This window comes from Petromyzon marinus, chromosome 20 (assembly GCF_048934315.1).
Source record: "Petromyzon marinus isolate PM22_M1 ecotype Great Lakes invasive population chromosome 20, UKy_Petmar_22M1.pri1.0, whole genome shotgun sequence".
NCBI classification, from domain to species: Eukaryota; Metazoa; Chordata; class Hyperoartia; order Petromyzontiformes; family Petromyzontidae; genus Petromyzon; species Petromyzon marinus.
Window position 1 is genome coordinate 13,507,059 of NC_133686.1, and position 15,030 is coordinate 13,522,088.

Here is a 15,030-nt window from a genome sequence, read left to right on the forward strand (position 1 = left end):
CAGATTTACTATAGCAGGAGATAAAGGAGAGCCCATTGCTGCACCTTTATTTTGTTTAAAGAAATCACCTCTTCATAAGAAGTAGGTGTTATTTAAACAATGGCCAGCGAGTTTCGGAATATCTTTTGGTAAACCTGTATTCTTTACTAGTGTATCAAGTTATTTAAGCGACTCGTTCAGTGGAACCTTAATAAATAGAGAAATCACGTTAAAACTCACCAGAATATCATTAGGGTTACGTTTAATATCTTTAATCGCATTCACAAGATGTTCTGAATTTCTTATGAATTAAGATGTCCTGCCGATGTAGAGCTGTATTTGTTTAGTTATATATTTTGTTCATTTATATGTGGCAGAGACAATTGTACTGACTATGGGTCGTAATTGGATTCCAATTTTACGAATCTTTGATAGCCCATATAGTCTAGGTGGTTTTGAGGACCTTAGCTTAATTTGGTATTGCTCATTCTTAGGGATTAATTATTTTCCAATGATTGCAATAGTCTTACGTTCTAAAGTATGAGTTGGATCTCGTTTAATTTTAATGTAGGTACTTTGCCTCTAGTAAATCTTTAATTGTATTATCACAAACAGCTCGTGACATCACCACAGTAGTGTGGCCTTTATCAGCTGCCAGGATTTGAATAGCTTAATTAAATTAGAGCTCTCTTAAGGTGTTTGCTGCTCTTTTTAAGACGGGGAGCAAGTGAGGGCTTCTCCATTCTGGCAAATTGCCCGATGATGCTGGATGTAATTACCAGCGAAACGTCGTACTAAAAAAATGTAAATGTTGTGGATTGACTCTTCAACACAATGGTGGGCTAAAGTAGTGAACTATTTGTATTTTGTCAACGTGACACTTTTTTACTGATTGGCCGTGTCAGGTGGTGGAGGGTTATGGCACATTTATAAATAACGCGATCTAACCCTAAAACTTTACATTGGAAGGATGTTATTAACTAGGTAAACTCATAACTTCTGTGATGTTTCAATCCTTCATGCCGTTTAGCAGTTATTTCCGATTATCTGAATTACATTACCTTTTTAAATGTATTTACAGTAACAGACTACGGTCTCACTAACATAACCACCACGATGTAACGGTAGCTCTCGCTGTTTAATAGGCTGTATGTCTCACTGGCACGGCCGCCGTTACGGTGGTTCTCTTGCGTTGATGCGCTGGCCTCTCACTGTGCAGCAGCCAATGCCGCAGCTTGTGTTGCCCATGAGGTGGCGCTATGCCCGGTCCTCTGACACAGACATGCTATCTTCCCATTAAAATATTTACATTGACATGCCAATCTCCCTCATTAACATAGCTGCTGTGTGTGAGTGCGGCGACCGCGCTCGTGTGCGATGACGGGGCTCATTTCCCATTATACTCGTTTACATTGGCATGCCAAACTCTCCCTTTAATGCAGCTGTTGTGCGTGCATGCGGCGACGGGACTCCTTTCTATCTTTGACCCCGCCTACTTACCCTTGAGTGACACCCTTTTCAAACCTATATATAACCTATTGTTGCAGCAGCCCTTTCCTGTTCAACAGTTCTACTGCTGTAACTTTCCACCTGATGACGATTACTTGTGTTGCAAACACAACGTCGTGATTCATTTTTCTACCTACCTGACTTTACCAAAAGAACCAAAGATTATGGAGAAAAATTATTGGTCAGCAACTTTATTATTAATGATACAACATATCATCAACACAAGCAATTGAATAATATATAATCCAAGGTGTTCACAATCACGAATCCAATGCGACCAATTGAAAGCAATTACTGAATAGTTGCCCATCGGTGTGTCTAGTTGGCAGCCATGGTCTGGTCCATCCAGCTGCGCAGGGCGGTGACGCGCGCGTACACGGCCGGCATGCTGGTGGAGCACGAGCTGCTGCCCCACGACACGATCCCCACGAGGTTCCACACGCCGTTCTTCTCGCACACCAGGGGGCCGCCGGAGTCACCCTATGGAGAAGACACGCAAGGGGCATAGCGACAAGAGTATGAAAACGACCTTCGATGTCGAGACAGAATAAACTAAAATCTGCCTACCCATCTTTGATGACAACTGAGTTGTGTTGAGATACACTTCACGTAGATGGTGGTGAAGGTCTGCAATCATTCCACATTTTTTAAAGTATTGTATGTGCATTGTGCATGGTAATAATGAGCTGTCACTAATTTATATTTGTTGATTTAAAAAAAAATGATATTCCCACTTAAAATTAAGCATGTCAACCCTATTATCGTGGCAAATACTTTCATCGAGGGTTTATTTTCAAATACGTTACATTTTACAAGATAGGCCCATAAACCCCACCATCCTTAAACCTTCAGATGTAGATATGAAACACATACTTCAAATATAACAACTTTAGCTACGTAAAGAAATACCGTTAACGTTTACCATGCAGGAGCTAGCTCCAGCACCACCAGCGCAGATCATGACGCTGGTGATGACGTTCACGGTGCCCCACTTCTGCTGGCAGGTGGCGGTAGGCACAATGGGCAGAGCGGTCTGCTGCAGGATGGGCGGCGTGTTGAAGGCTGTGAACGCACACATAGAAGAATACCAAATAACATAGAATAATGGTTAGATCATCTCTTTTGAGGTAACAGATCATATAGTTGATCATGTTTATTGATAACTCTATTTGCACGAATTAATCTCAAATTTGTCAAGTCCATCTAGTTGTAGGAAGTCCACATGAATACCATGCACAAAGTAAATTGTGTTAATTATTGGTCATCGATGCTCACCGGAAGAGCGGACCTTGCCCCAGCCGGAGGTGACACACATCATGTTATCAGCAAAGACATCCGAGGCGGCAGGCAGGCAGACGGGAGAGACACGGTCCACGATCTGAGCGGGCTGAGCCAGCTTCAGCAACATGATGTCGTTGTTGATGTTGTAGGAGTCCCACTGCTGGTGAGTGATGGCCTGTGTGTGCAAACAGAACGAGATGTTAGAATACCTTAAACGAACTAAGTTTTATATTCTTAGTTTTTTCGGTAAAGTCACGTTATTTTGTTGTTTCTCTACAACGTGACTTTACCGAAAAAACTAAGAATATGAATTACTGCAGTCACGAAAGCTTTAAATCGAACTAAGTTTGTTTAATTCAGGGTACTTGTTCAATACACTTGGTCTCTATTTCTTAGTTTTTTCGGTAAAGTCACGTAGAACGGAAACAATAAAATAATAATAAAATATGTAACAATATTGTTTTATAAAACCGAAAGATCCAAGAAAATGAATCCCTGCAGTAACGAAAGCTTTGAATCAAAAACACTTGGTCTCTGTTGAACTTCATCCATTTCAATGTCTAACAAGTTGAGGGGATTGTTCATGAGGTAATGTCATAACTCGCAAGTTTACCTTAGAAACGACAAGAGACTGGATGTTCTCGGCGTTGGAGTTCCTGTCGTGCTCGCCCAGGACGACGCGGTCAATGGACGGGCTGCGAAGGCATTTAAGAAACCGAACATTTACTGATTGAGAAAGATATTCTGCCTCCTTTTAAATCGTTAACAATGAGCGGTGCTACGCTGGCGCAGTGACTCTTGCATGCGCTTACTTGAACTCGCAGTGGGCAGCGGTCACCACCCATGAGGGGTCGATGAGGGAGCCACCGCAATAGTGCCACGTGGTGGAATCCTGTAGTGGCAAGACGCGACAGAATTGGTGTTGTGTCGCACTCTGGGCCATGCGCAGCACACCTCACATACCAAACAGCACTTCGTATGGGCTGACTGTCATGTCTGTTGGGAACACCGCGATATGGTTCATGTTGATGTGGACTCACGATACGCTAACATTGAGGACTCACCTGCAGGGACACCTGCCAGGGCCAGGAGCCCGACACTGCATCCTCGCCATTGACGATGCGGGAGTAGCCGGTGATGACCGGCTTGATGGCAGGGACACCGCACCCTATAATACATCAAACACCAAGTTAAAGCATCTCCGTTCTCAATGAATTGTGGATCTTGCTTATCATTGCAGGTGGTCATGAGCCATTGTTGAAAATTCTCCATATGGCAACTCTTAAATTCCCACAAAGTGGTTTCCTCATTGAAGTGACCTGGGAGGAATAGGTCACTTAAAACTTCCATAAAAAATCGCACATTTATATCAACTTAAATATATGCACGGCCGAAGGGGCTAATACGTTTTGGCCAATAACACAGTGAACTTTTTTTAAAAACTCAAATTCTGCATTTGAAATACCAATGACTATCATAGACACTCACCGAAGGTGGCGCCGATGAAGGCGAAGCAGGAGACGAGCCAGAAGAGAGACATTGCGACTGTGGTAGACGGTGCTGGCTTCTTGCCGTTGGGAAGCCCCTTTTATACAGAAAATCTGCTGCGTAGCAGCGAGTTTCAACTATAAAATCGATTGCAACCTTTGCCCTTAGATGGCTGGTACATGTCTTGTGCCATATGAGGTGAGTCGATACGTTCTCATGCAGAAAGGTGACGTAAGCTGAAGTTTTAACATTTTAAGTTTTGAGTAATATTTTGAGGTGATGTTGACTATAACGTTTAAAATGTAAAGCTTTGCCATTTTTTTGAATGAATATTCTCATGATTTTCGAACAAATTATTACTTTCATTGCAATAAAATGAAGTGCAAATGTCGCAACAGTATTATATTGAGGGCCCTGAAAACAAACATATTAAGATCTAACAAACTGAAGTTGTTATTCTAGATTTGAAGCTTTCGTGACTGCAAAGATCCATACTCTTTGGTTCTATTCGGTAAAGTCACGTAGGTAAATATAAAATAACAAAAATCACGACGTTTCGGCCACAACACAAGTGGCCTTCATCAGTTGAAGGGACCGTGCTGTCATGAGGACAGCGTTGGAGTGAAGACAGCCAAGCTCAGATGGCGTCTTTTAAGCTGTGTGGGCAGAAGCAAAACGCTTGACAAAGGAATTAGCATAAAAATGAGCACGATGTACGTAGCAGGCGCATGGGCCATGATGGACCAGGAGCGGGTAGGGGGGGGAGTAGAGTGAGTGAGTGGAGTGAGTGAGTGGAGTGAGTGAGTGAAGTGAGTGAGTGGAGTGAGTGAGTGGAGTGAGTGAGTGAGTGCAGTGAGTGGAGTGAGTGAGTGGAGTGAGTGAGTGAGTGGAGTGGAGTGAGTGGAGTGAGTGAGTGAGTTGAGTGAGTGAGTGAGTGGAGTGAGTGGAGTGAGTGAGTGGAGTGAGTGAGTGGAGTGAGTGGAGTGAGTGAGTGGAGTGAGTCGGTGGAGTGAGTGAGTGAGTGGAGTGAGTGAGTGGAGAGAGTGAGTGGAGTGAGCGAGTGGAGTGAGTGAGTGAGTGGAGTGAGTGGAGTGAGTGAGTGGAGTGAGTGGAGTGAGTGAGTGGAGTGAGTGGAGTGAGTGAGTGGAGTGAGTGAGTGGAGTGAGTGGAGTGAGTGAGTGGAGTGAGTCGGTGGAGTGAGTGAGTGAGTGGAGTGAGTGAGTGCAGTGAGTGAGTGGAGTGAGTGAGTGGAGTGAGTGGAGTGAGTGGAGTGAGTGAGTGGAGTGAGTGAGTGAGTGGAGTGAGTGAGTGGAGTGAGTGAGTTTAGTGAGTGGAGAGAAATAAGCAGCTGCGACAGTTTGGGATACCACTACTTGAAAAGAAAATTTATTGTACCATAGAAAATTAGTTTAATGTTTGGTTTGATTTAGAACATCTTTCCAATGATTGCTTAATTTGAAACCATCCTCTCAGTTGAAATTGTATCTGTGTTTGTAAATCTGAATTGCCTCGTGGACAAATCTCTGATAAAAACCTGTGGCTTTGCAGAGAACCTTGGTATCGGAGAAAACTATATCGTGATCACCTACAGCGTTGTAAGAGTGGTCAGCTACGGCAGAAGAATTCGTTCTGCCGTGTTTCAAATCTTATTTGTGCTCGCGAATTCGGTCAGAGACATGTCGCTTCGTCTCCCCGATATAGAAATCACCACAAGTGCAGCTCAATTTGTAAACCTTGGGGTACTGTAAGTCAGGAACGACATCCTTCACGGATCGGATCAGGTCACGGATTTTGTTTACTGTAGTGAACCGGACCAGCATCTTGTGTTTGTTTAGAATTTTGGAGATCTTTTTAGTAACGCCTGCTATATATGGTAGTGTGATGGTTTTGACCGGAGTATCAAGTGGTTGTTTCTGTATGGAGGTAGAAACACCTTTTTGGATGGTTCAGTCAGAGTATCCGTTTCTCTTGAGGGCCAGGTGTACATGTTTTAATTCACTGGTCAGGTGGTGTTGGTCCGAAATGCAATGTGCCCTGTGGTATAGCGTTTTGATGAGAGAATTATTTTGAGCTAGGTGGTGGTGGGAATTATGTTTCAAGTACGAATATGTGTGGGTGGGTTTCCTGCAGACAGAATGCCCCAGTGAGCCATCAGGTCTCCTCTCAAACAGAACATCCAAGAATGGTAGCTTGCCATCTTTCTCCACTTCCATGGTGAATTTGATGGCAGGATGTCTAGAATTGATGTGGTGTAGGAAAAGGTTCAAAGCTGGGAGGCCATGTGGCCAAATGACGAAAATACCATCCACATATCTCTTCCACAGGGAAGGTCTGAGGGTGGAAGTCTGGATGGCGCCTGATTCAAATTTCTCCATGAAAACATTGGCTATCACTGGTGATAAGGGAGAACCCATGGGGTACCCTCATTCTGTTTGTAGAAGGTGTCATTCCAAGTAAAGCAATTATTGGTGAGGCAGTGTGTAATCAGCGCAATTGTATCGGGGTCTAGTCCATGTTGTACAAAATTTTCAATTATTTCAATGGTATCAGGTACCGGGACCTTGGTGAACAGGGAGACCACATCGAAGCTGACAAGGATATCGTCAGGGGACAGTACAACGTCTTTGACCATAGAGACCAAATGAGCTGAGTTAAGTACTACTGAGGAGGTCTTGCCAGTGAAAGGTAGCAAGGTATCTGACAGAAAACGTGGTAGCTTATAGGCAGTGGAGTTGATCGTGGATACGATGGGTCGTAGTGGAGTGCCTTCTTTATGAATCTTGGGGAGACCATAGAATCTTATGGGTCTTGTAGCAGAAGGTTTTAAGGAGGGACGTTTAGTTGGTTCGATTAGGGAGGTCTAACTTGTAATGATCTTGTTGATTTTTATAGTTAGGCTATTAGTAGGGTCATTTTTAATTTTTAAGTAACTTCCATCATTGAGTAGGTTCTGGATTTTGTTGTTGTACGAATCGTTATCCATAATTACAGTAGCGTTGCCTTTGTCGGCTGAGAAAATGACTATATCACTTCTGTTTTTTTAAATTCGCGAGTTCAGAGCGTTCATTTTTGCTGATGTTAATGGGTTTCTTAGCATTCTTAAGAATAGTGGCTATTTCAGCTCTCGTAACGTCTGCTTGGATGTGTCCGATGCCTTTAAGGGCAACACATCGACCTGAGAGATGATGTCATCTACAGGAATATGTTTCGGGGTGACAGCAAAATGTAGCCCTCTAGCCAGTACTGTTTTCAGATTGTCTACAGGAAACCCACCCACACAGATTCCTACTTGAAACCTGATTCCCACCACCACCCAGCTCAAAATAATTATCTCATCAAAACGTTATACCACAGGCCACATTGCATTTCGGACCAACACCACCTGACCAGTGAATTAAAACATGTACACCTGCCCCTCAAGAGAAACGGGTACTCTGACCGAACCATCTGAAAAGCTGTTTCTACCTCCATACAGAAACAACCACTTGATACTCCGGTCAAAACCATCACACTACCATATATAGCAGGCGTTACTAAAAAGATCTCCAAAATTCTAAACAAACACAAGGTCTTGGTCCAGTTCAATACAGTACACAAAATCCGTGACCTGATCCCATCCGTGAAGAATGTCGTTCCTGACTTACAGTACCCCGGGGTTTACAAATTGAGCTGCACTTGTGGTGATTGCTATATCGGGGAGACGAAGCGACATGTCTCTGACCGAAATCGCGAGCACAAATCAGAATAATCAAAACACGGCAGAACGAATTCTTCTGCCATAGCTGACCACTGTTACAAAGCTGTGGGTGATCACGATATAGTTTTGTCCGATACCAAGGTTCTCTGCAAACCCATGGGTTTTTTGATCAGAGATTTGTCCACGAGGCAATTCAGATTTACAAACACAGACACAATTTCAACTGAGAGGATGGTTTCAAATTAAACAATCATTGGAAAGATGTTAAAAATTAAACCAAACATTTAACTAATTTTCCATGGTACAGTAAAAAAAAATTCAAGTAGTGGTATCCCAAACTTTCACAGCTGCTTATTTTTCTCCACTCACTCACTCCACTCACTCACTCCACTCACTCACACCACTCACTCACTCCACTCACTCACTCCACTCACTCAATCCACCCACTCACTCCACTTACTCCACTCATTCATTCCACTCACTCACTCACTCCAGTCACTCACTCATTCCACTCACTCCACTAACTCACTCACCCACTCCACTCACTCACTCCACTCACTCACTCACTCCACTCACTCCACTCACTCACTCCACTCACTCCACTCACTCCACTCACTCACTCCACTCACTCCACTCACTCACTCCACTCACTCCACTCACTCACTCCACTCACTCACTCACTCTACTCACTCACTCTACTCCCCCCCTCCCCGCCTGGTCCGTCATGGTCCCCACCCGCTCCTGGTCCATCATGGCCCATGCACCTCCTACGTATATCGTGCTCATTTTTATGCTAATTCCTTTGTCAAGCGTTTTGCTTCCTCCCACACAGCTTAAAGGACGCAACCTGGGCTTGGCTATTTTCAGTCCAACGCTGTCCTCATGATAGCACGGTCACTTCATCTGATGAAGGCCACTTGTGTTGTGGCCGAAACGTCGTGATTTTTATTATTTTATGTTTTACCTACGTGACTTCACCGAATAGAACCAAAGAGTATGGATCCTTGCAGTCACGAAAGCTTCAAATCTATAATTGATAACTTCTACGGTGAGGGCTTTTACCTATCTGTTCGAGCTTTCAAAAGACAACGGGACAAGAAGTCAAAGTTCATCGAGACGCTGACCTTCCTCAAAATATGCCGCGACAACAAGGTAATACCCATCGCTTTCACACTCGCATCTACTGCTGTATCATCACCGAATTCTAAACACATTCTGTTTAAGGCAAGCCTATCTTTAATCTCAGAGAGGATAAGACTACTCCGATTTGAACTCGATACTTTAGATAGGACTCTCCTACAAGTTCATTTAACGCTAACACAAAAATGTCACCTTCTGATTGGAAACACGTAGACAACATGCCTGCTTATTCTGCCGATTCACTTTCAGTCAAATACAAAGCTAACGTGATTTCTAAATTCAACTACATATCGAAGAAGAACCCAGGCCCACATATAACAAAACTAGACGTTAACAAAATCGTCATTAATCAGAGTTGCACCCCGATTTCGCACAATCTGAAAACAGTACTGGCTAGGGGGCTAAATTTTGCTGTCACCCCGAAATATATTCCTGTAGATGATATCATCTCTCAGGTCGATGTGGCCCTTAAAAGCATAGGACACATCCAAGCAGACGTTACGAGAGCTGAAATAGCCACTATTCTTAAGAATGCTAAGAAACCCATTAGCAACATCAGCAAAAAGATCGCACTGAACTCGGGAATTTAAAAAAAACAGAAGTGATAAAGTCATCCTCTCAGCCGACAAAGGCAACGCTACTGTAAATATGGATAAAGATTCGTACAACAACAAAATCCAGAACCTACTCAACGATGGAAGTTACTCAAAAATTAAAAAATGACCATACTATTAGCCTAACCATAAAAACCAACAATATCATCACAAGTTCGACCTCCCTAATCGAACCAACTAAACGTTCCTCCTTTAGACCTTCTGGTGCAAGACCCCCTAGATTCTATGGTCTCCCCAAGATTCATAAAGAAGGCACTCCACGACGACCCATCGTATCCACGATCAACTCCCCTACCTATAAGCTAGCATGTTTTCTGTCAGATACCTTGCTACCTTTCACTGGCAAGACCTCCTCAGCAGTACTTAACTCATTTGGTCTCTATGGTCAAATAGTTGAAAATTTGGTACAACATGGACTAGACCCCGATACACCTGCGCTGATTAGACACTGCCTCAACAATACCTACTTTACTTGGAATGGCACCTTCTACAAAATAAAATGAGGGTACCCCCATGGGTTCTCCCTTATCACCAGTGATAGCCAATGTTTTCATGGAGAAATTTGAATCAGACGCCATCCAGACTTCATCCCTCAGACCTTCCCTGTGGAAGAGATATGTGGATAATACTTTCGTCATATGGCCACATGCCCTTCCAGCTTTGAACCTTTTCCTACACCACATCAATTCTAGACATTCCGCCATCAAATTCACCATGGAAGTGGAGAAAGATGGCAAGCTACCATTCTTGGATGTTCTGTTTGAGAGGAGACCTGATGGCTCACTGGGGCATTCTGTCTACAGTAAACCCACCCACACAGATTCCTACTTGAAACCTGATTCCCACCACCACCCAGCTCAAAAGAATTCTCTCATCAAAACGTTATACCACAGGGCACATTGCATTTCGGACCAACACCATCTAACCAGTGAATTAAAACATGCACACCTGGCCCTCAAGAGAAACGGATACTCTGACCGAACCATCCGAAAAGCTGTTTCTACCTCCATACAGAAACAACCACTTGATACTCCGGTCAAAACCATCACACTACCATATATAGCAGGCGTTAGTAAAAAGATCTCCAAAATTCTAAACAAACACAAAATCTTGGTCCAGTTCAATACAGTACACAAAATCCGTGACCTGATCCCATCCGTGAACGATGTCGTTCCTGACTTACAGTACCCCGGGGTTCACAAATTGAGCTGCACTTGTGGTGATTGCTATATCGGGGATACGAAGCGACATGTCTCTGACCGAAATCGCGAGCACAAATCAGATTCAAAACACGGCAGAACGAATTCTTCTGCCATAGCTGACCACTGTTACAAAGCTGTGGGTGATCATGATATAGTTTTCTCCGATACCAAGGTTCTCTGCAAACCCACGGGTTTTTTTATCAGAGATTCGTCCACGAGGCAATTCAGATTTACAAACACAGACACAATTTCAACCGAGAGGATGGTTTCAAATTAAGCAATCACTGGAAAGATGTTCTAAATCAAACCAAACATTAAACTAATTTTCTATGGTACAGTAAAAAAAAATTCAAGTAGTGGTATCCCAAACTTTCACAGCTGCTTATTTCTCTCCACTCACTCACTCCACTCACTCCACTCACTCACACCACTCACTCACTTCACTCACTCCACTCACTCAATCCACCCACTCACTCCACTTACTCCACTCAATCACTCCATTCACTCATTCACTCCACTCACTCACTCCACTCACTCACGCCACTCACTCACTCCACTCACTCACTCACTCCACTCACTCCACTCACTCACTCCACTCACTCCACTCACTCCACTCACTCACTCCACTCACTCACTCACTCCACTCACTCCACTCACTCACTCCACTAACTTGCCCACTCCACTCACTCACTCCACTCACTCACTCCACTCACTCCACTCACTCACGCCACTCACTCACTCCACTCACTCACTCCACTCACTTACTCCACTCACTCACTCCACTCACTCACTCCGCTCACTCACTCTATTCACTCACTCACTCCACTCACTCCACTCACTCACTCCACTCACTCCCTCTAGTGTCCCCCCCCGCCCCCCCCCCCCCCCCGCTGCTGGTCCGTCATGGTCCCCACCCGCTCCTGGTCCATCGTGGCCCATGCACCTCCTACGTACATCGTGCTCATTTTCATGCAAATTCCTTTGTCAAGCGTTTTGCTTCCTCCCACACAGCTTAAAGGACGCGACCTGGGCTTGGCTGTTTTCACTCCAACGCTGTCCTCATGACAACACGGTCGCTTCACCTGATGAAAGCCACTTGTGTTGTGGCCGAAATGACGTGATTTTTGTTTTTTTATTTTTTATCGACGTGACTTTACCGAATAGAACCAAAGAGTATGAAGTTGTTATTTTTTCATTAAGTAATTATGATTTTGTGCCATACTTTGAATTTGCATCGTAGATATATTGGCTTTGGGAGTGATATTTAAGTTGATCTGTGCATTGAGAACTAGCATTTTAAAAATCCAAGTCACGGCACCGAGTTGTCGGTCCGCCCTGTCCTTCTCCTCCTGTGGATCCTAACGAGGTCAAATATACAATAAAAATAACAAAGTTCAGAAACGATGAGCAGATACTCCGTGTTGTGCTCTGTCCTCTGGAGAAGTGGGCGACTCCGCAAAGCTGAGCACTAGAGGTTTGTGAAACGGCAAAACTTTATTTCAAGTGTTCTGTGGCGCCATGGAGCAACTCCGCAAGTGCCGTAACTCCCCCCTGGCCCCCAAACTAATCACACACACGCAGCGCACAAACGTAGTGTCCTGGCGGGGGATTGCCTGGCACAACGGGTTTTAATCTGAGGGGTCCCTTGGAGGAAAGTCCCACAGTTTCCCGGTGCAAGAAGATTGACCGACCCTCGCAGGACAGGTCACATCGCGGTGCCCCTGATGAGTTGGGCGCAAAACAAGGTTCATCAGGCCAGCCGCAATGAGTCATGCACGACATGAGGTCAGGGGATCGCAGTGCCACGACCTCCCCCGTCCCCAGACCAAATACACACAAGCTGGGTGTGTATTCGCCAGCCTATACATCCGTCCAGATTAGCCATGATGAGTCAGAAATTAATGTGTACGGATGGATAGACAATAGGTCGCAGAAGTAACCGTCGCAGCGTATCAACGCAAGAGAACCACCAGCTTTGTCCATGAAGCCATCCAGATATTTAAACACAATTTCAACCGAGAAGATGGTTACAAACTGAGCAATCATTGGAAGGATCAGTTTAACACATAGGCTGTCGCGACAAATATTATTCATAATACAAGTATTTGGGTTAGATCGTGTTATTTAAAAATGTGCCGAAACCCTCCACCACCCGACACGGACAATCAGTAAAAAAAGTGTCACGTTGACAAAGGACAAATAGTTCACTACTTTAGCCCACTGGTGTGTTGAAGAGTGAATCCACAGCATTTAAAAAAAATTGTACGACGTTTCGCTGGTAATTACATCCAACATCATCGGGCAATTTGCCAGTATGGTGAAGCCCTCACTTGCTCCCGGTCTTAAATAGAGCAGCAGGGTGACGTCATCATTTAACTCATTCAGGTGCAGTGATTTGAGGCGAGGGGGGGGGTATTGTAATTATATAATAGATTAGTAATCAGTAAATTATTATAATTAGTAATAAGTTGTAGATTGGTAATTAGTTGTAATGTGTGTTATTGTAACTATATGCTACGTATGTAATCCGTTAATTATCATGTGTTTCCCCTATAAGGAAATGTAATACGTATTATTTAAAAATATGCGTCAAGGCTGTACTAAGTCTGTAACTGTCAGAGCAATTAAAGTTATTTCTATTTCTCTCAATTTCAATGGATTCTCTAATTAGTCTTTGCCAGTAATAATACGTGTCCTTGTTGGCAAGCATGTTCTGTCACTGCCGACAGTTGTGTTTGAGATAATTTAATATTTCTTTGGTGTTCTTTTAGTCTAACGCTGATGTTATGTTCCGTCTGTCCAATGTAGCATCTGCCACATAAACAATTAATCCGATATACACCTTCTGTTGATAATTTAGGTAATTCGTCTTTCGTGCAAGATACTAGTTTTTGAATTTTGTGTACTGTACCAAATCTTACTTTAATGTTTTGCTTTTGCAAAACATAGGCTACTTTGTCAGTTACTCCTGAAATATATGGTATTTTAATTGTTTTAACAATCTGATCGCTTTCAGCAGTGTTGCTTTGCGATCGTGATTTGGCATTCAGTGCTCTGTTAATTTGAGCATTATTGTAGCCATTCTGTCGTAGTGCTTCTTTAACATATTTCATCTCTCTCACTAGACTTTCACCTTCTGACACTATTTTAGCCCGATGTATGAGCGTCTTGATAAGAGAGGATTTCTGAGCTGGGTGATAATGTGAATTTGCATTCAGATAGGCATCAGTTTTCGTTCGCTTTCTGTAAACGCTGTGTTATTTTACCATTTATGCCATGTCCAAGCAAAATATCTAGGAACGGGAGTATTATTTACCTCCATTTCCATGGTGAACTGGATGGCCGGGTTTTGTGCATTGAGATGATTTAGAAAATCATTAAGTGTATCTTTACAATGTGGCCAGACAACAAAAGTGTCATCCACATATCTAAACCAAAATCATGGGTTTAATGTACTCGAGGCAATTGCTCTTCTTTCAAAGTATTCCACGTACAGATTTGCTATAGCAGGAGATAAAGGAGAGCCCATTGCTGCTCCTTCCTTTTGTTTAAGGAAATCACCTCTCCATAAGAAGTAGGTGTTATTCAAACAATGGTCAGCGAGTTTCAGAATATCTTTTGGTAAACTTGTATTCTTTACTAGTGTAAAGAATTGGAACCTTAGTGGATAGAGAATCACGTAAAAACTCACCAGAATATCATTAGGGTTAAGTTTAATATCTTTAATCACATTCACAAGATGTTCTGAATTTCTTATCAATTAAGATGTACTGTCGATGTAGGGCTGTATTTGTTTAGTTATATATTTTGCTTATTTAAATGTGGCAGAGCCAATTGTACTGACTATGGGTCGTAATGGGATTCCAATTTTACGAATATTTGGTAGCCGATATAGTCTAGGTGGTTTTGAGGCCTTGGCTTAATTTGGTATTGCTCATTCATAGGGATTAATGAATTTTGAATGATTGCAATAGTCTTACGTTCTCAAGTATGAGTTGGATCTCGTTAGATTTTAATGTACGTACTTTGCCTCTAGTAAATCTTTAATTTTATTATCACAATCGGCTCGTGACATCACCACAGTAGTGCGGCCTTTATTAGCTACCAGGATTTGAATATC

At 43.2% G+C, this 15,030-nt stretch overlaps 1 protein-coding gene across 1 annotated transcript; it reads right to left on the reverse strand.

Annotated features, from left to right (window-relative positions):
- Positions 1–1,663: 1,663 nt before the first annotated feature.
- Positions 1,664–4,335, reverse strand: LOC116944032 (chymotrypsinogen B-like). Its single transcript, XM_032957426.2, has 7 exons — positions 4,258–4,335; positions 3,834–3,937; positions 3,582–3,661; positions 3,383–3,464; positions 2,764–2,944; positions 2,411–2,550; positions 1,664–1,968 (listed from the first exon to the last, which is right to left on the reverse strand). Exons 1-7 carry the CDS (start codon positions 4,307–4,309, stop codon positions 1,807–1,809), a joined length of 801 nt encoding a protein of 266 aa, XP_032813317.2. The 5' UTR covers positions 4,310–4,335; the 3' UTR covers positions 1,664–1,806.
- Between the last annotated feature and the right edge of the window lie 10,695 nt (positions 4,336–15,030).